Consider the following 21,445-nt stretch of genomic DNA (forward strand, 5'->3'; position numbering starts at 1 on the left):
ATGTAGAGTTGGATGCAGGGTTAAGCAAAAAAATATATATATATTGACTTCAGATGGTGTAAAACACAGCTGCTCAGCTTTTAACCAATACTAGAGGACAAGATCACATTAGCCGTTTTAGCCTCTATGAACTGAGTTGCTGCTCCTATACAAGCCTGAGTGCAGCCTCAGCTCCTCGGGCAGAGCTCTCCTGGCTGTTCCTCAGTCACCGTTTGCTCCAGACTAGAGCTGACCAGTCTTTTGCGGTCTGGGGCCCTTAGACCTGGCTGCCTTCGAATATGAGGCTTTGCAAGGGACATCTTTCACATCACTTGTCAAAACGTTTTTTTGTTTGTTTGTTTTTTTAAGTGTTTCATGAATTCCAAGGCTTATCTTACCTGTTTTATTATTTATTTTGATGTCCTGTTTACATATTGCTGCTGGGACGACCAAATTTCCCCACTGTGGGATTAATAAAATCTAATCTAATATCATTAGGAATTTTATCTAATTTTATTTGTTGCCTATATTTCTGCTTGATTTTATTAGCCTCAGGCCTTTACCACGTACTTTGTAACTTTGTTTTGAAAAGGGCTGTGTGAATAAAGTTTTTAACATAAAACCTATCCACCATAATTAACCTCAGCAATGCAAATGTGAAGTTCAGTCCAGGGCAGGGATTCCCCCTGCTGTCAGCCTACTCCAGACCACCAGAGGGCGCTAAAGCTTTTTTTTTTTTTTTTTTTTTTTCTTTCTTTTTTTTTTTTTTTTTATACAAGTCACAAAGACCTTCCTTTAAGCTTCCTGGTCTATGGCCTTGCATGTGTTTTTCTGCATACAACTCCTTCCAGCTAGTCAGTAGGATTTGCTTAGGATTGTTGGCTCTACGTATGAGGGAGGTAGAACAAATAAAAAGAGCTTGTGTATTTGGATGATTTTGTACCAGCAGCACCTGGCAAGGGGACAGCCATCCAGAGTGATGAGGAAGCACGGAGCTGTGAATGTGTAATTTGCACTGTGTTTATTTGTATCCTTGTAGATGGCGAGTGGACAGCTGTTGAGGGCGGAGGCGTTGGCATGCTCAGGCTGCAGGCATGCATGCCATGTGATGCTCTACTCTGACACGAAAACTCAGCTGTTTGGGAGAATTCCCATCAGACATATTGTACTGGTGAGGTGTGTGTGTGTGTGCGCGCGCGCGCGTGTGTGTGTCTGTTTGTCTGTGTGTGTGCAAGCGCACATACTGTATGTTTAAAGTGTCTTGTAAAAGTAATGTATGGACTGTAATTGATTGAGTCCTTGTCACATTCATTCTTTCCTTTCTGCTTGTTTGAGTAAATAAAAACACATTATTATGTGTCTGCATGTGGAGGCATCAGTGTATGAGTGCATAACAGCCTCTGTCACTTCCCACAGATGCAGATGCGCTTTGATGGCCTGCTGGGTTTTCCTGGCGGGTGAGTCTTTCCTTGTGCTACTTTTGTTTTATTCTTTATAGCTCTTTGGCTCTGGTTTGTAAATCTCTCCTGTTCTTCACAGACGATCCTGATCAAAAGACATAAATCTGCATGGCACAGAACAAACATTCACACATTGTCACTGGAATACTCATACTACAAGACTAAACAGCTTGCCGTCAAAACCCATTTTAAAAAACTGTGATTGTCAGACATACCACTTAATTAGTGTTCTATTAAATTTGTGCCTTTGTATCTGTGATTTATAGTCATTGCTGCAAGGATCTGGTGCACAATATGCCAACCCAGTGAAATTATGTAATGAGGCAAGAAGAAAAATCTGAAAAATCCTTGTGACATGTGCAAAACAAAGGAAAACTGCATCGATAAATGGGAACAATGGTCAGACCCCACAGTGTGTCCCAGTTTCATACTACATACTAATGTGTACGGTCTGATTTAATGTAGTCTTTTTTTCAGTTGGTAAACAAAGAAATCAACATTAATTAATGAAATTAAATGATACACTATGCTGTATGCAAATGTGTGTCAAATAAACTGGGACTTTTGAATGCCACTGCCAAATGTTGAAGATTTAATAATTTATTTTTTTCCTGGCCAATTCATGAAGCTGTTTGTTTTAATGTTTCTCAAATGTGAGAAACTATTGCTCACAGCGAACTCTAAACATTAGTATACCCATGTTCATGGCTCAGTTTTTCATGTTAGTTGCCCCACCACCATAGTTATTTATGTTTCATACAAACACAATATGACCTGATCTGCAGTAAGATTCATAAGTGGATACAGATACGCAAGGGCCATTTAGCGTAACAGAAATTAACCGATAATGATTACAATGGTCTCCACCCGGAAATTGAAGGAAAATCAAGATATCCCAAACTCATTCACAAGATCAAGATCAGGAGTTATTCAGACATTTAGAAGAATTATCAGCTATAAATCCAGATGTTTGCTTTGGAAAAATAGTTGTTAAAAACTGACAGCTGTGTTCTTTTACAACTCTGTCCTCAGAGCATTGTGAGCTCGTGGCCACTTTCAGTTAATTACATGACCGCAAACGTCTTTTTCTGTTCACTGCACTGACATTTAGCAGGTTTGCCACACCTCTAAAGTTCTTGCTACTGGTTGTCAGTATTTTGCTGATGCTGAAGTTAACAGGTGTCACCTGACTCTTATCTCATACAACAGATGCACAGTGACAGAGTGACTGTGTCAGCAGTAAAACATATCTGAACTGCTTCAAAAGACATAGAACTAAAACAAATGGGGTGTCTCCTTAAATGTGGTCAGGGCATCCATAAGTGAAAGTGTCAAATAATCATTGCACCTCAGTACATGCATGTACAGAAACTGTCTCTGCAACCAGGTATCACACCAAAAACTGTAATACACCTGTCAGTCTGTTAGAAACGCAGGAATTTCAACCAGGACAACATTGTTCAAGTCTGTAAGAACGTATATTACGAGACTTTTACTTTAAGTTATTTGTGTGACATCAGTAACGCTACTTATATAAAATTCTCAACTAACCAAGTAGTTTTGGTAACTAACCAAGTAGTTTTGGTGACTAACCCCTCGTCGAATTGTGAAGTGCACATTTAACCCAAATCCTAACCTTTTCCTAATCCTAACCATGTAGTGTTTGGTGCCTAAACCTGAGGCACCTTAATTTTCATGCTTAGGCGAGGCAAAATGTGACACTGACATGTAATTCTGTTGTGGACTGACGGGTGTATTACATGCTTAGGCATGATACCGGGTTCGTCTGTGATGTAAAGGGGTCATCGGCTCTTGAACAGATGATCAGAAATTTAATAATGTTAGATCCACACAGAGGTATGCCATGAGAGAGACCAGAAGTTGAATACAGTTTAATTTAGGGCAAGTTCAGACCAAAGATTTACGTTGAGATGATTTTAAACTTCCAGCTACTCCCAGTTCAGGAGTGTGCAAGGTTCTGAAACCTGCCAGTTCACACCAAAGCAACTAAACTAGACGAAATGTAAAATGTCCACTGCAACAACACTGTGTAATTCTGTTTTGACAGCTGGCTGTTCAGGCTTTTTTGTTGCTGGACATAATTTGTAGCATCTTAAATGGTGATGCTTTCACAGAAATGCCCAGGGGACTTATACAAATTTATGCCGGGAACTTAAAACAGTAGCTTTACACTGTTTTGTCGATTGAGTATGAGACAGACCAGTTTACACTGCTGCATCTTTTCCCTGCAACGCTCTAAAACTTTGTCCTGCAACGCTCTTCAACATTTTTGTCCCGTTGCAAATCTTTGGTCTGAAGTGGGCTTTAAGATCCAGTAACATATGACAAACACCACATCAACGCCTTCATAAACTAGTTTTGGGCTTTAAAATTAAAAGACCTTTTCAATTTGTTTGATTTCTTTACTTGTGTGCAGAGCAGTCTCAGGAGTAGTAAGCAGTAAGGCTGACATTTATTTCACATTTGGTGCTGACCTTTGACCCACACCTTAGGCTTGTTGACCCTTTGGAGGAGACCCTGGAGGCGGGTCTTAGCAGAGAATTGTCAGAGGAGCTGGGCCTGGCTTTACCTATAGTTGTCGAAGATCATGTAGAGTCTCGCTATGCCCCTGCATCTTCTCCCTCCTCTCCCTCTTCCTCGTCTTCCCGTCTTATCACTCACTTCTACGTGAAGATGATGGAGGAGGAGCAGATTAGGGAGGTGGAAAGAGTGGCTGCATCCACTGCAACAGATCATGGACAAGAGGTAATGTGCCCTTCAAGAATGAGTGATTGTTGCGATTTGCCTGATGTCACGCTCTGTCCTTCATCAGTTTTCTCTTTCACTCCAGGTACTGGGAATGGTCAGAGTCCCACTCTACACCATGAAGGGCGGGGGAGGCCTCGCATCCTTCCTGTCACACTCCTTCATCGGCAATGCTCGCTCCCAACTGGTTGACTCTCTGCTGCGCTTCAACCTGGTTGCCTCTGGGGATTTGCACAATGCCCTTATGCACTCTCTGAAGATCCACGCGCACGCTGTCGATGACCTGCGAGCGGCTCTCGCATTGACAGAGGTGCAGAAGAAACAGTTGTGAAACACACCTGCTCATGTATTGGCACATAGATTCACTTTGACCCTCAGGAACTCAATCCTTCACTCACACACACTGCCATGCTGATTCTAAGCTGCTGACTTCAAAATATTTGCTCAGCTCCATTACAATTAATGCAAATAAAGTTATTGACGCTGTCCATCACATTCAAGCTTTTTCTGTCATTTTACACCTTGATTCATCAGCATGTCATTGTTTTTGAAATGGCAAAATTGAAAAAAAGAAGAACAATTATTTAAAAAAAACGCAACCCTTCATCAAACCTTTTTAAGCCTTCGCTTTGGCGATAGCCATAATCTGAGGCATTATGTTTTCGGTTTGTCCATCCATCTGTCTCATTCTCAGAACACAATATTTCAGGAACACCTTTTTCAATCTATTTCAAACTTGGAAAAAACATTCACTTGGTAACAATAATGAACTGATAAGATTTTGGTGGTCAAAGGTCAAGGTCACTTTCACCTCACACTGATCCATGCTAGTGAATGCGACATTTTAAGAACACCTGGAGGTGAACTGATTCGATTTTAATGGTTATAGGTTAAAGTCTCAGGACCGCAATATCTCAGGAAGGCATTGAGGGACCTTTTTCAAATTTGGCACAAATATTTACTTTTACTCAAGGATAAGGTGAATATATTTTGGGGATCGGGTCAAAAGTCAAGGTTATTGTGTCTTCACATCCGTCCTATCTGCCCATTCCATTCTTGTTAAGGCAATAGCTCAGGAACGCCTTTCTTCAAATTTGGCAAAAACATTCACTTTCACTTGAGAATAAACTGATAACATTTTGGTGGTCAAAGGTCAAGGTCACTGTGAGTTCACATCTGTTTGACACTGTGAATACAATATCTCAAGAACGCCCTCAACGAATCTCTTCAAAAGTGACAAAAAGTTTCACTCGAAGATAAACTAATTAGATTTGGGGGTTTAGAGGTCATGGTCAAGGTCACCTCACATTGACCCATGCTTGTGAGGTTGACATTACATTTTTCCCCTTTCTTCAAATCTGTCACAAAGGTTCAAACATTTGCTTGGACTCAAGGATGAACTGATAAGAATTTGATGGTCAAAGGTAACCGTATCCTTCCAAAACACGTTTGTGGCCAAAAGTCAATATCTCACATTAATTATGGTAACATTTTACACAAATATCTGATACGATAAAATTATTATTATTCTTTTCTGTCCATTATTCAACACCATAACTGAGGAGCATAAGGGGAGATTGTGACTATATTTCACGTTTATATTACCCTTGGGACATCCATCTAGAAATTGTGGTGATTGTATAGATCTTCTGTGCAGTCAGAATTGAAGTTGTGTGTGAAGCATCCACATTTTAGAATTTATAGCTTCTTTGCAGCAACATCCATATAAGCTTAGACAGATATGCATGTAAACTACAACTGGAGTGGTCAGCAAAGGCATGCAACTGCTAGGCGGTAATTCTAGATATGTTTTAATGTTATGATAAAGATTATATTTTAATTATTCACATTTTTACAATTATCAAAATCTTGTAACAGCATATCAAAAACAGCAACACATGACAATAACCAGTGAACAAACATAAAATGGACAACGTTGGTTGCTCATATGCAGCGCATATGCATCCTGTGGTTTTATATATCTGCCAGGATCAAAGGAGCATGATCAGCAGCAAAGTGTTGTCTTTTCAATCAGGTCTTTGTCTGTCTTTGTGCTACTTAAATTTTTTGGTGGCTTCAATTAGAAAGTTATAGCTCAGTGACGCTGTGCAATCCGAAGATTAATTATGTCTGTGACATACTATAAAGACTGCAGGCAAAGATTTGATTCTGTTTAAGTGTACCCACAGTGCACATAACGCGCCTGCACCAGATGTTTGTAACCTCATTCTCAGACAATATTGCTGGCAGAGAGCAAGAGCAGAGACAGAATGCTGCTCAATGTTCATAATACCTACTGAACTGGAAGTGCAAGATGTGAATCTATCTACAGAGTTTTTTGTGTGCAGATGAATCAAACTAGACATGCTGAATATATTACACAGTATTTGTTACTGTTCAGTGCAGCAGTACAGGCTGAGAGAATACAACAAAACACAGAGTTTATCTTTGATTGATTTAATCAAGCTGCAGGTTTATTCTGCATTTACTGTAATATATCAACCTAAAATGTACATAAAAGATGGAATAAAGAAATATATGCTGATAGATATACACCTTTTCACTCCTCTTGTCTTGTCTTTAATAGATTTTATTTTACAGGGATGGTACATTCATTAATCATAACCACACACAGATTGGCTCATCTGTTGTCTTTATCAAGTAGAATTAATTTGTGTAGGACTGAGTGAAGTACAATTTGATCTGCCATTGATGCGCGTCTCTCGATAAGAGTGTAGTTTTTTTCTCAGCCGTTTGGCGGAAAAATGCACCACATCCGGCGCAAACAGACAGGAAGCACAGCAGACTGGGTTGCACAAAAACTGTGTTTCTGTTTATTTGATTCTGGGTCTCTTTATCTGTGTGTGTGTGTGTGTGTGTGTGTGTGTGTGTGTGTGTGTGTGTGTGTGTGTGTGTGTGTGTGTGTGTGTGTGTGTGTGTGTGTGTGTGTGTGTGTGCGCGCACGTGTGTCTATGCAGCTGGTTGAGGACATGCCTCCTTGGAGTATGTGTGTAAATGTTTGCATCTTACACAAGAGTGTGAGGAGAAAGGATGCTGTCATGTGATGGTGTAAGGGTGAATAATACAAGGTCATCAGAAAAACATTTAGAGCGGGAGGGAGAGAGGGAAGGCAGTGCAGGCGAGGGATGGATGTAGGGAGAGAGAGAGCGGGAGCGAGGGATGCTGAGGGAGAAAGACGGTATATTCATAGCAGCAGCAGTATTTATAGCTGCCCAGAGGAAAGGAGAGAGTGGGGGGGAGGAGGCGTGGCTTGGGTTGTGGCTTTCGCACTGAGAGGGAGAGAGGGAGGGAATGGGAGGAGAGAGGCAGCTCTGGTGCGAGTGAGAGGAGAGGCTATTTGGCAAGAGAGGGAAGAAAGAGAGGCGGTAGGCAGGGAGGGAGGGGAGGGCTGTTATTGAGTGTATGTGTGTCCCTGAGAAATGAGAGAGAGAGAGGGAGGAGAGTACTGAGCTGAGAGAAATCTGTCAGATTCAAAACACACTGTTCTGTATTTGTGTGTGATAGAGAGAACGAGGGATGAGAAGAGAGGTGGAGAGCTGAGGAACAGAGAACAAGAGACAGGAGAGGACCACAAAGTGTGGTATGTACAGCTGTCATACTGTTCATGAATCCAATAGCAACTTGTGTATGTGTACATATACGTGTGTGTGTGTGTGTGTGTGTGTGTGTGTGTGTGTGTGTGTGTGTGTGTGTGTGTGTGTGTGTGTGTGTGTGTGTGTGTGTGTGTGTGTGAGAATGTGTGCATGTGTGACTAAAGTGAATATGTCTGTGTGTTTATATATAGTTTAGTGTTTTAAATGGACACTGAATTCACTTGGGGTTTTGTAAGTGGACAAATGGAGCTGCTGAACGTTATCAATTATGTAATATGTGTGCACCATTTTTGGCATTGATGGTGTGTGTCTGTGTCTGCGTGTGTTTACCATCTTGTGTCATTATACTGAGGTGTTTATGTGGCCATTGTGTGGAGCACTGCCACACTGCCTTGACCATATGGGTTGATTTACAAACATTGTAAATATAACTCAACCCTCCAAATGCTGTTAGAGCTGTGGAACCTTAATTCCCCTCCTGTGCTCATCACCTCAATTGTGCTGACAGCTAATTCACATCATGTTATTACAGGATGCAGATAAGCATAAACAAGCCTTTCAAAGGCATCTGCAAAGAACTATTCCCTTTGTGCAGGTGATTTACAGTTCAACAATAAAGATTATGATGGTAATGGAACAGAGCAGCCTGAGCAACCTTGAAAGCTGTTGTAGGTACAGGTGCTTATTTTGTATATTTGATATGTTTAAGTTTAGTTAACCTAGGAGGAGCTTCAGATTCAGTACGAGTATGATTGCGCTGAGATCATGACTGACTTGCAATTGAATGTCTTAACGCGGATGTGCTTAGATTAAAATGGTAGCAGCTCACATGTTGAAGCAACTCCAACCTGTCTAAGATGCAGCTCCCAGACCTCATGCAGCAACATGCCATGAAGGCTAAGGGCTACCATCTTGCTTTCATTGCATCAAAAATCTCTTATTTAAAAAACAACAACCAGAATACTCTTTATTTCTGTTAAAGAACTCTTGCCCTTTGTGTATTTCATGTACATTTGCTGAACTTGCATAAAGTGCATAAAGTAATGCTCATTCTAAACTAGCGCACTTCCCTCATGTAGCAGTTTGCCTGAGCTGTGGTGGCCACTTAAGGAACATTACAGGAAGTCTAACATTTCACTTTCACTCAGAATTTGTGACAACTTGAGCAGTGTTTGCAGTTTAGTATGAACACATGCTTTTTACTTCAATTGACTGTGCTCATGATGCAGAATAATTTCTGAATAATATATGTTATTGTATTCCTAACTAGTTGAAGGAATTTATAAAGTAACTAACAATCAGATAAAATGGTGGAGTAAAAGCATTGTGATATCCCCTGAAATATAGCGTGGTAGAAATTTAATGCAACATAAAATATATTTTTTAAAGTAAGGTACACATATTTAAAATGCACATTACAGCCATTATCTATACCCACTTTATCCTTAACAGGATAACAGGGGGGCTGCAGCCTATCCCCGCTCACTTTGAGCAAAGGCAAGGTACACCCTGGACAGGTCGCCAGTCTATCACAGGGCCAACACTTATAGACAGATCGAAACAAAGACCATTCACGCTCTCATTCATACCAAAGGTCAATTTGTAGAACCACCAATTAATGAGGTGCATGTTTTTGGATGGTGGGAGGAAGCCAGAGTACCCGGACAAAACCCACACAGGCACAGGGAGAACATGCAAACTCCAAACAGAAAGGCCCAGGCCCAGATTTGAACCCTGAACCTTTTCGCTGTGAGGCTAATCACTGCACCACTGTGGCAATACAGTATTTGTATAAATGTTCTTCGTTACATATTTTTTTAGATTTTCTCACACATCCTGAAACGATGGATGAAAATGGACCCCAAATTGACCTCTGATTAGTTGTGTCGTATAAACTTTCAGTATAGTGGAGAAGCAGAGGTTTCAGCTGTGCCTGTAGAGCCATCCTGACAGCCTCCCACCCCTCACACTGCTCTACTGTTTCATTGCACATTTTTCCATTTTTGCCCTCTGCCTGGAGGGCAGAGGTATGCGTTCCACAAACATTACCTGTTAATGGGGTTCTGCATAAAAGTCAGTCAAAGCAAGGCAGCTGTGAAAATCGTTTTGTGTCCCTTGGCTTTAATTCTGCTGCCCTGTCTGATGCAAAATTGCCCTCAGTACTTTTGCAATTAAGTAGCACTAATCCAGTGCCTGTTCAAAATAGCCTGTTTGGTAGTAGTATTGACTGCGTGGTGTGACTTTACTAATGATGCTCCAGAGAGATGCGGTTGCCTATTCATTATAGTGTATTAATATTAAACGTGTCAAATTTTATTTTGATTTTAGTCACACTCTTATCAGTCTTTATCAATGCTATTGTTTCTTCTTCTTATATTATTTATATTTTAAATATGAAAAAATATTGTTTTTAAAGTGACAACAGAAATGTTTACAACAGAAAAGTCACTATAAACTCAATGATATTAATATTCCTAACATCAAAATAGTGAGTGAAGGTTAGCAACTATGAATAACAGACATCACTCATTATTATAAGTCAATATACAGTCTGGTCACTGCTCTGTCCTCCTGTCTTTGCTGCGGGTAGAGGGAGACGGGCTGGTTTGGGAGGCGGGGCAGTGAATGAATAAGAGGAACACATATCAATAAATGCTTATATTTTGTTATATGATATATTTTTACAGTCCTTCAGCCCAACAACTTTAGCAACTGTTGTTAATCTTACAGATTCGTCAGGCAGCATAAAGTTCCAGCTCCTTACAGTCCTGTTTGTCTACGAAAGCCTCTCCCATCAGTCTGTCGGACTGACAGATGTCACACCTGAGTCTAACTGACTTGTGTTCACATTAGTGAATACAGAGATGTAGCGTGGCTGACAGCACAGATAAGCATAGGATTGTGTTTGACATCCTCATGCATCCTTTCAACATTTCAGCGCTCATCTTTTAGGGCTCTGCTCTGATGCAGATGATACTTCAGCACTTGTGCATGTTGTTACCGTGAAGCGGAAATCCACTATTTCCCAAAAGTTCGCTTTTAAGGAAGTTACATCATCTGGCTGAGGGTCCCACTGACACTCATGTGTTTCCTTCCTTGATTTGTACAGTGTCTTAGCAATGATTTGGCCATGTCCCCGGTTCACTGGGTTTAGGTATGATTTTCTGCTCACGGAAAGCAGACATCACAACTGTAAGCATTGAAAGACTTTGCATAGTTTTCTGCAACAAACACAGCACAAGATAAAGTTCTGCACAGTAACAGGGTCAACAGAGCAGAGTGTTCTTGGTTCTCATAAATGTCATGAAATCCCCTTACAGTATCAGCTATAACATCTAACACAATATCCCACTTGTATTGCTTCTGCTTAGTCGTAAAAAAACTTCTTCAATAGAAATTTGCAGAAAATCCCCTTGGTAGCATTAAGGATCTATCACACTCCACCACATGTAACGTCTCTTGTGTTCAGTTTACTTTATATTCTCCACATGTACCACATGACCTCTTTATTTCAATGACCTTGACTTTAAGTATAAAACAGTGTTTCCCAATAACATCCATCTCTCTGTCCTGGCTACCCTTTTTGCTTCTCACCCCCCTCAGTAAACCTTTTTCCTGTTGAATTTCTCCTAACCTCTCCTCTCTCTTTCTCAAATAATTTATATTTGCTTTGTTCTGTGCAGATTAAGGTCACACACTAATGAAGGCCTCCGATGCTTTTAGAGTTCTCAGGGCCTTCCCAGTCCCATTTGCAGAAATCTCATTGCGTTTTTTTTTTGCCGCACTTCCACGTTTACTCTATAATTATGTGTGAAACTGTCATTGTAACACATGTCTGGATCACATCCACTGCCCTGTTGTAGAAGAGGAAATGAAAGTACAGGTCTAACAGCTCTTGTTAAGATGCAAGTCATGCTGTAGTTATGATAACAGGGTAACATTTGACCAATATATCCGTCTATTTTTCATTTTTATTTTACAAATGTATCATATACAGCTGAAACTTGCCCTACATCAACAATATTATGTCTTCCCACAGCACTGGGGGATACAAGAGACCACATTAACCAGGTCAATGTTGGAGGGAATGTGTTTTTCTGGTCACATTTTGCTTCAATTGTAAATGAAACTGAAATTATTACTTAAGGCTGATGGAGGAAGAAAATTAACGGTGAAAGCAACCCATTTTGGCACTTATTGCAAAGTACTGAAACCTGTTAGGAAACTGACACAGGATGTGGGATGTCAAGTTGCCTTTGTGTGTGTGTGTGTGTGTGTGTGTGTGTGTGTGTGTGTGTGTGTGTGTGTGTGTGTGTGTGTGTGTGTGTGTGTGTGTGTGTGTGTGTGTGTGTGTGTGTGCGGTGTGTGTGCTTGCCTGCCTGCCTGCCTGTTGAAATTAAGCAATTTATGAGCAGTGCAGAAACTGATTTTAATTCTTTGAAACATTCTTCAAAAGCCTTCAATAGTTTCAGTCATGTCAAACTCTCTTATTGCACTTTAAACAATTAAATAACAGTTTTAGGATTTTTGTGCAGAAAGGTTGGATGACTTGTGAGAAACAAAGAATGGTCAAAATCAATGCAGCAGAGGCCAAAATAGTTAAAATTGTTGTCCCTAATTTGTTGTCAGACTTTCTGGCTACCAAAACTACTGGATCCAGCACTTCCCATAATGCAAGTCAATGCCCTTTAATGACACCCTTCCTGCCTAATAAAAAGTCACATCCTGCCCCCAGTTTATCACTAGTTAGTAGCTAATTCAGACACCTCTGGTTCGAGAAGTAAATGTCCAATTAGTTTTCCCAGAGATGTTGTTAGATGACCCACAGCTGAAACTTGAAACTCATTAAAATACGTTTAGACGGAAAGTAAAGCAAATCTTTATCTTGCATTTTTTTTAACTCTGTTTTTGAACTGAGAACTCACTAGAGACTCTACTTCTTTCTGGTAGTTTCCTGCCATCTCTCCTTTTTCTTCTTGTCTCTGTATGTCTGGGTATATGCAAAATGCATTAAATTTGGTAAAGTTGAAACCTTTCAAGGATGCATCCTCACATCGATTCACATAACACCAGTAACAAAACAGAAGACAAATGTGCAAAATCTCATATGACATATTTAAAACTTAACTTAAAATGTGAAAACATGTTGAAGTTAGATGTAAAACATAGAGTGCATGTGCTTGCACATGTGAAATGCATTTTGCCCACTGCAAACGTGGGTTTGGTAAAAATTTGATGGTGTAATGTGTGAAGCCCATGTAGATGTCCATGTAAAACTAATGGGATTACATGTGACACCCATGTATATTTTTATGTGAAACTCTTACCTTTATGTACATGAAACTCATGTATATTGTCATGTGAAACCTCTGGGATTACATGTGAAATATATAAGATTATACATGAAACCTGTTATATGCGAAACCCATACATATCCCCATGTCATACACATACATTTCCCTGTTTGAAAAACATAAAATTACATGTGAAACCAATAATATATGAAAAATGTATTTAATTAAATTTTAATTACAACCCCGTTTCCAAAAGGTTGGGATGCTGTGTAAAATGTAAATAAAGAACACAATGCAATGATTTGTAAATCATGTGAAGCCATATTTAATTGCAAATAGAGCAAAGACAATATATCAAATATTGAAATTTTCTTGTTTTATGAAAAATATATGCTTATTTTCAATTTGGTGCCAGCAACACATCTCACAAAAGTTGGGATAGGGTCATGTTTACCACTGTTTTGCATCACTTCTTCTTTTTACAACACTCCATAAACTTTTGGGAACTGAACAGTTGCTGGAGTTTAGGAAGTGAAATGTTGTCCCATTCTAGCCTGATACACGATTTAAGTTGCTCAACAGTTCAGGTTCTCCTTTGTGGTATTTTTCATGTCATGATGCGCCAATTTTTTAAAGGGGTGACATGTCTGCTCTCCCCTCACCCCAACCGGTTGAGGCAGATGGCCGGCCACCTCTAAGCCTGGCTCTGGCAGAAGTTTCTTCCCTGTTAAAAGGGAATTTTTCCTTCCCTCTGTTCTCAGATCCTTCTCAGATGTGCAAGCCACCCATGCCATGTGCACTAATGCATCCCTATACTGTCACGGATGCTTGCTTTTGAACTGAGCACTGATAACAAGCTGAATGGTCCCTCTCCTCTTTACCCCGAAGGATGCAGCATCCATGATTTCCATAAATAATCTTAACCTTTGATTTGTCAGACCACAGGACAGTTTTCCACTTCACATCATTACATCTTAAATGAGCTCTGGCCCAGAGAAGGTGGGAGCATTTCTGGATCATGTTTATATATGGTTTCTTCTTTGCATGGTAGAGTTTTTACCAGCATTTGTGAATGTAGCGATGAACTGTGCTCACAGACGATGGTTTTCGGAAGTGTTTCTTAGCCCAGACGATGATTTCCACAGAAGTTTGTCTGTTTTTAATGCAACGCTGCCTGAGGGCCCAAAGAACACAGCTATCCAATATAGGCTTGTCCCTTGTGTTCAGTGATTTCTCCAGATTTTCTGAATCTTTTAATTATTTTATGTAACGTAGATGATGAAATCCACACATTTTTTATCACAGTTGTTAACCTTTTCCCATTTTCACTGCTTAGAAACTCTGCCTCTCTGGGACGCTCTTTTTATACACAATAATGTTACTGACCTGGGTTTATGTGATTTTCAAATCCTTGCATTCTTTTTTTATTTACATTTTACACAGTGCCCCATATCACAATGCAAAGTTATTTCAGGGCAGTAAGTTCTTACAACAAAACGTTACAACATTATACAGAGGAACCCAACAATTCAACAATTCCCATATAAGTGGCTAGGAGAAAGAAAAAAACCCTTCCCTTTAAGGGAGAAAAAACCTCCGGCAGTGGAAAGGAAACATTTCCTTTTAAGAGGAAGAAACCTCCGACAGAATCAGGCTCAGAGGAGTGCGCCCATCTGCGTCGACCAGTTGGCATGAGGGGAGAGCTCTGAGAGAACAGGACAGCATAGAGATCCAAGACATTATCTGTTGGTGGGGCCAGTAATCGCAGACCAGAGACATGCAACTCCAGGGTCTGGGATACCTGCAAAAGAAAGAACAGAAACTATGCGAACGTGGAGAACGTGGGTGGCACGGTGGTGCAGTGGCTAGCATTGTCGCCTCACAGCAAAAAGGTTCCGGGTTTGAATCCGGTCCTGGGCTTTCTGTGTGGAGTTTGCATGTTCTCCCTGTGCTTGCGTGGGTTCTCCGGCTTCCTCCCAACACCCAAAAAAACATGCACCTCAGGTTAGTTGGCGCCGCGGTCGTGGCAGCCTGTTGCAGCAGCTCTCCCTCGGGATGCTGCTGTAGCGAAAGAATTTCCCCTCGGGTATTAATAGAGTACAATAAAATAAAAAAATAAAGAGGGTGTCTGTCCCTTGAACCCATCCTCTATCAGGATGATATGGTTTTATAAGATCTCTCAGACAAGATGGAGCTTGGCCATGAATGGCTTTTTAAATCAACAGGATAGTTTAAAATTCTATTCTTGATTTTATATAAAGTCAATAAAGAGAAACTAAAATTGGAGAAAAAGTATTTTGCTTGCCAAATCCCGTCAGTACTCTTGCTGCAGAATTTTGGATCCACTGCAGGCTTTTTAATGAGTAATTTACAGCAACAAGGAATTACAATCATCTAACCTGGAAGTAACAAATGCATGGATTAGCTTTTCTGCATCACACTGAGGCAGGATGTTCCTGATTTTATTCATATTATGTAGATTAAAGAAGTCAGTCCCAGAGACTAGCTTTACATGTGAGCTAAAAGACAAATCCACATCATAGATGACTCCAATGTTTCTCACAGTGGTGCTGGAAGCCAAGACAATGTCATCCAGAGTAACCAAGTAATTAGATAAAGAGTTTCTGAGATGTTTAGGGCCAAATACAATAACTTAAATTTTGTTTGATTTAGAAGTAAAGAAAAGTAGGTTATCGAGGCCTTTAGGTCTTCATTCTTGAAGTTTTAATAACCAATTTGTTTCATCTGGTTTCATAGACAGATATAGCAGTGTGTCATCTGCATAACAATTGAAGTTTATGAAGTGTTTCCTTATGATATTGCCTAATAGAAGCATGTGTAAAGTGAAAAGTATTTGGCTTAGCACCGAACCTTGTGGAACTCCATAACTAACTCGTTTACTTGGAAGAGTCATTTTTGACATGAATAGGCAGATTGTGAATAGGTCTGTGCTTTCCTAAAACAGCTGGATCAAGGGTAGACTTTTTAAGTAAAGATTTATTTACAGTGACTTTAAAAGCCTGTGGTACACAACCTGTTGAGAGAAATGAATGAATCTAATATGGAAGTGCTAATTAAAGGAAAGACATCCTTGAGCAGTCTGTTTGGGATGGGGTCGAAGAGACAGGCTGATGATTTAGATGAAGTAATTATTGTATTTAGTTTAAAAGGAGAGGAGTGTTCTGAATATAAATCAGGTCCCATGCATGTTTTTAGGGCTGCTGTTTGACAACACATCTGTAACATTGGCAGGAAGTATCTGCTGAATTTTTTCCCTAATGGTAACAATTTTATTTAAAGTAGTTGATGAAGTCATTGCTACTGAGAGCTAAAGGAAAAGAAGGGTCAGTATTTGTCAGCCTGGATACAGTGCTAAAAATAAACCTGGGATTGTTCTTCTTTCCTCTATTAATGATGAATAATATGCATTTCTGGCATTATGGGGAACTTTTTATATAGTATTTTTATTATCCAGGACAGGTGTGATTCTTGTAAAGGCTGTGGTGTTGTTAACAAAGTCATCCACTTGTGTGGGAGTAAAGTCGAGGTAGCTGCTTTCCACTGTGTTGGCACATGGCATTGGGGTAGATAGAAATGGAATCGGGTTCTTAAATTTGGACACAGTATTATCAGAAAGACATCTACTGTCCTGGAATTGTTTCAAACATGCTGTGTAGTCCATTACTGTAAATTCAAGTCTCATTAAAGAATAGTTTGACAAAAGAGATTTTTAAGGGAATACTGTTAAATGTTTAGTTTTTATGCCATATGGCAGAAAAAGATCGAGGGTGTGATTATAACAGTGAGTGGGTTTATTTAGGCTACATTTTGAGAAAAGCCAATTGAGTCTAACTGAAAGCAGAACTGAGGCTGTTGTTTTCCAAATCTCAGTTGAATTGCGCAGTGGGTATTTTTCACAGAAAGATGCAGTACATATCCTATGAAACTGCATGGCTTAAGCTTTCCAACAAATTCAGTGCTTTATCTGTGTGCTGAAGCACTGCAGAGAAAATTTACATTGAAATTGCTTCAAATTTAATTGTTGTTACACTCATACGTATGTCTACCTGACAGCCAAATTATTTGCACATATCAGATGGGTGTATGCCCTTGGTGTGAGTCCCTGGTTTGAGCCCCTGGCCACCCGGAGTCACTCATGACATTTATTTTCCATCAGGCACTGAGCACATATTTTTTCATATTGCTAAGTCATAGTGTTTCCCACAACCATGATTTAGATATTGCCAGTTACTAGACAATCTACTCGACACAATTCTAAAAATATATCTCTACTGCCAATATTTAATGGTGAGATACATGTAAAAACATAACAATTTCACAAGACAATTTTTTTCCTTGATATAAAGGTTAATATAAAAAAAAAGATATAGCACGAAACGCTATCCCCTATAATGACCAATACATGATCTTAAAAGTGAAGGTAGTGAATTTACCCTGAAAAAAGCCTAGGGTTCATAGGGTTAAACTACAGGGCAGAGTGGGAAGCTGGCAATGGGCAGAGTGTTGTAGAGGTGTGCAGGTCCAAAGAGGTCCCCAGGTTAACTGAGTAAGCTGGAATCCAAAAATAAGTGACAAGGATTAAGGTTTGGCAGCAGTGGCCTCATGTATAAACGGTGCACACGTACTTAAGTGTTGTGTGCGCTAGTTTTTACACACGGTAGGATGTAAGTGAGAATGTGCCATGAGAATGTGCGGGCCATGCTATTATCTGTCTCTGTAACATGTTGATTGCAACCTGCAAAGTAGTGGAACATTTTAAAATGTTTCAAAATAAGTTTCCACTCCAATTTCTGGGATATGTCTATGAAAGTGTCTGTGTAAAACCATAATTATGTCCTCTGATCTATTACATCCTATAATATCTTGATTATTACTGTGGATAATAACATCAGAAAGGCCAAAACCCACTGACTCTGACTGGCTCTCATGGTGCAAAACACATGTACAGAACCAATCACGTGACTCGTCACGTCACCAATCATGTAACTGGTTCTGTTAATTTCAAATTTATGAGTGGACTATGTATTCAGAGTAGTCAGTTATAAAAACAAAAACAGCTGCTGTGCAGGCCTACAGTGGGCCCTCTAGAAGCCATCCAAAACTGGATTGTATGAAATACACTATCATCAGTATCTTGGCATATACTGTGTAAGTAGGTTACCTCGTTTCCCTTCCTGCTCATGTCACGTCCTTTCATTTCTTTAGCATGCAGGCCTTGATATCAGTCTTCTGTGTGAAGTTTTGACATTAGTAAGTGAAATCAAATGAAATTCTACAAATTTGAAGTCAGATGCCAATGAGGGCCTGATTAATGCATATTGTGTAAAACGTCAATGGCTGATCCATGAGTACAGTATTCAATTTAGATTGGCTCATGATCTCATTTTGCATTCGTGTAATGAAAAAAAGGAAACATTTTTGTGTTTTGTTGTTTTCTCACGAGCTTTACTTTGCCTTTGACAAGGCTGTGTCTTTACTTGCTGACAATTTCCTATTTCCCTGTGTATGTATTGTCTTAAGGTAGGACCTGTATGTATTAATATCACTTATCAATATTTCTGAACCTTTGTGTTTGTGTGCTCACATGACTGCACTTGTTAAAAATGCGTTTTTTCAGTATTTGTGGGACCGTACAACATGCGATAACATGTTTTCCACATATGCTCCATGTGCTACCACTTATGATGTGGAAAACTTTTCTACTTGTGCTCCACATGTCCTGTTTTAATGCTAAGAATAAGAATATCATTATAAGATTAATGTATGTCACTTTTTTAAAAACGTAAAGTAACAGCTTTAAAATCATTTTAATTTTAATGATGTCTTGAATTGTAATTGGGAAAATGGCACCTCCTACAACCCCACTCCATGCCCCGAATGCCTGTTCATGCACGATATAACTTTGGTGAGCAGGTCAGATACCTGGCGAAAAGTGCACTCTTTGCTAGCCGCAACTTGTTGAACCCTTAACCACTGGGGGCAGGCAGCTGCAGGTAACAGGGATGATCCTCATCTTCATATTCTCACGGGGTGAGTTTCTACCCATCTCTGGGATTTCAGTGGTCAAATAGTTATCCGTCTTCAGCAGCTTGTGAACATTGCCAATGGGGAATTGAAGCCCAGCATTGGAGGAGCTGGTCTTAGCCTTTACCCTGACTCTGTTGGCACTAGCCTTTTTCAAATCCAGGCATTTTTCAGTGTCTTATTTCTTTCGTATTAGCAGTATCTTAACCAGGAGATTAATATTAAAGTGTAGCTTATATATACAACCCCTGATACTCAAAGTGTAGGCGTAGCTTTGGTGGCCTGCATATGCAGTGATGAAGCAGTATTGAATACACCAGAATCTTGTCACTGAAATTAATGGCCACAGAGGTTACTGTTGCCACTGCTCAGGGTATGTTTTTTTTTTTTTTTTTTTTTTTTTTTTGCTTTCGTGAAGTGAAATGGGAATTCAGAGTGTAAAAAAATACTTAAAACTACCAGCAACTCCACCTATTCTTCCACAACTCTGTTCAACCTGATGATATCATAAGGGTCGTTTTTCAAACTTTTCAAGTGTTTTTCCAGAGCCACAGCAGACATGACTCAACATTTCTACCTTGTTCAGCAGCACATTTCGCCATTGGGTATACGGACTTTGTTGTGTTATTTGTGGCACAAGAATTTATTAAACAGCAAAAGTAACTCAAAATCCAACTATGAGCAGTCTTTAATACATTAACAAACCGTGACTCGGGAGACAAAGCAGATTACAGATCAGCTTGTGGTAGGTTTCTGTCCAGTATCCTGCTGTGAGACAAGTCTTATCAATTTAAAGTATGTGTAAAACTAGAATTACTGCCTGGTGGTTGTATGCATCCGTTAACCACTCAAGTTGTAGTTTATATGGAGATCTGTCCAAACGCCTATGTTCCTGTAAAGAAGCTATAAATTATAAAACATGGATGCAACACTGGGAAAGTAGGAGGTGTAGATAATTAGAAGGTGTGTCACAGCCAACTTCAATTATGGCCAATCAAATCAGCTCCTCTCATTCCCTTTAAGACTGCTGTGATGCAGCGGACTGTCAGTTTTCTTATGAATTAAGAAGAAGCAGACTGACATCACCATCCAAACTCGACCCAGGCTTTAACTGACATACTTGTCTCGGAGGTTCAGGCTCTAATCAACACATTTTTAGTACTACGAGTTGGAATCCACAGGCTGATCATGGGCTTGGGAAGAGGTAACTAATATAAATAACTCTTCCCTAGTATTATGAAAACTGCTGCCCAGTGTAGGAAGTGGCTCAATGATAAAAGACGGAAGCATGTGTCTTATAGTCCCCAAACATTGGCATTAATTAAATGTCAAAGTGAACAAAGAACACTCATCCAGTATAGGGAAATCAGGTGCTGAAACAATGTTGATGACTGTTGACAGTTTATTTATTTATAATTCATGAACAACACTGATACAGAGCAATGTCTTCCAAACATCAATGATGTTGTGGTGTTAAGTTAACTACACTGATACTTTGAGTGTGCCTAATTTATTTTGCAATCATTAATTAAATGACCTAAAATGACAGGTGCAAATTGTGCTTACCTTTTGTGCGTAAATGACGCAGTGTCAAAGTCCGTGGTCGTGGACAAGATGAGTTGATGAGAAGCCTTTTGAGTTGTTACACCTTTATGTAATTTAATTGCAATTTTTTTGGTTGTTAACCTGAATTGGCTTTTATATTTTATGGCTAAGATTGGCTATAGCGTTATGACGCACCAACTTTACTCACTTTAATAGGTAAGAGTCAGTCACATGATTAACTGAATTGGAAGGTTGCCTTAAAAAAAATCTTGTTTTGAAGATTTTAAATCTTTTGAAATTTGAAGAAGGTCCCTCAAGGCACTCCTGGCATCTCACTTTCACAAGAACGGGAAAGATGTGAGGGGATTGACTGTGACTTTCAAAATCTAATCAATTCATTGTTGAGGCCAAGTGAACATTTGTGCCAGACTTGAAAACATTCTAGGTTTTCCCCCAGATATTGTACTCATTTGCATGGGTCACTGTGAAGTGACCTTGACTATTAACCTTTAACCCACAAAATTGAATAAATTTAGTCCAAAGAAATTGTTGTTCCTTCAAGGCGTTCCGGAGCTATCACCTTCAGTGTGAAATGGATATGAGCTCACAGTGACCTTGACCTTTGACCACCACTTATCAGTTCATTCTCAGATAAAAAATTCATGTTTTAGGTGAAAAAAAAATATATATATATATATACACCATACAATATACCATTTATATATATATTATATTCACGAGA

General features: G+C 39.6%; 2 protein-coding genes across 4 annotated transcripts in view; both read left to right on the forward strand.

The window, feature by feature from the left end:
* Positions 1 to 773: 773 nt before the first annotated feature.
* Positions 774 to 4,693, forward strand: LOC138193292 (U8 snoRNA-decapping enzyme). 2 transcript variants are annotated; one of them, XM_069141252.1, is made up of 4 exons: positions 774 to 1,150; positions 1,396 to 1,436; positions 3,953 to 4,205; positions 4,291 to 4,693. In XM_069141252.1, exons 1-4 carry the CDS (start codon positions 1,019 to 1,021, stop codon positions 4,534 to 4,536), a joined length of 672 nt encoding a protein of 223 aa, XP_068997353.1. In that variant the 5' UTR covers positions 774 to 1,018; the 3' UTR covers positions 4,537 to 4,693. The 2 variants fall into 2 exon arrangements, with proteins under 2 accessions (XP_068997353.1, XP_068997354.1); XM_069141253.1 differs by having other exon boundaries at positions 1,067 to 1,155.
* A 2,910-nt stretch (positions 4,694 to 7,603) lies between these two features.
* Positions 7,604 to 21,445, forward strand: part of arhgap4b (Rho GTPase activating protein 4b) — a 40,675-nt gene continuing 26,833 nt past the window's right edge. The window contains exon 1 of one of the 2 annotated variants that reach the window (XM_069140236.1): positions 7,604 to 7,806. The gene's annotated coding sequence lies outside the window, so the exon portion shown is untranslated. The remainder of the gene's footprint in view (positions 7,807 to 21,445) is intronic. The other variant, XM_069140235.1, reaches the window with a different exon arrangement.

The sequence above is a fragment of the Embiotoca jacksoni genome, unplaced genomic scaffold (assembly GCF_022577435.1).
Source record: "Embiotoca jacksoni isolate LCO1_2020_lvr unplaced genomic scaffold, fEmbJac1.0.p SCAF_9, whole genome shotgun sequence".
NCBI classification, from domain to species: domain Eukaryota; kingdom Metazoa; phylum Chordata; class Actinopteri; family Embiotocidae; genus Embiotoca; species Embiotoca jacksoni.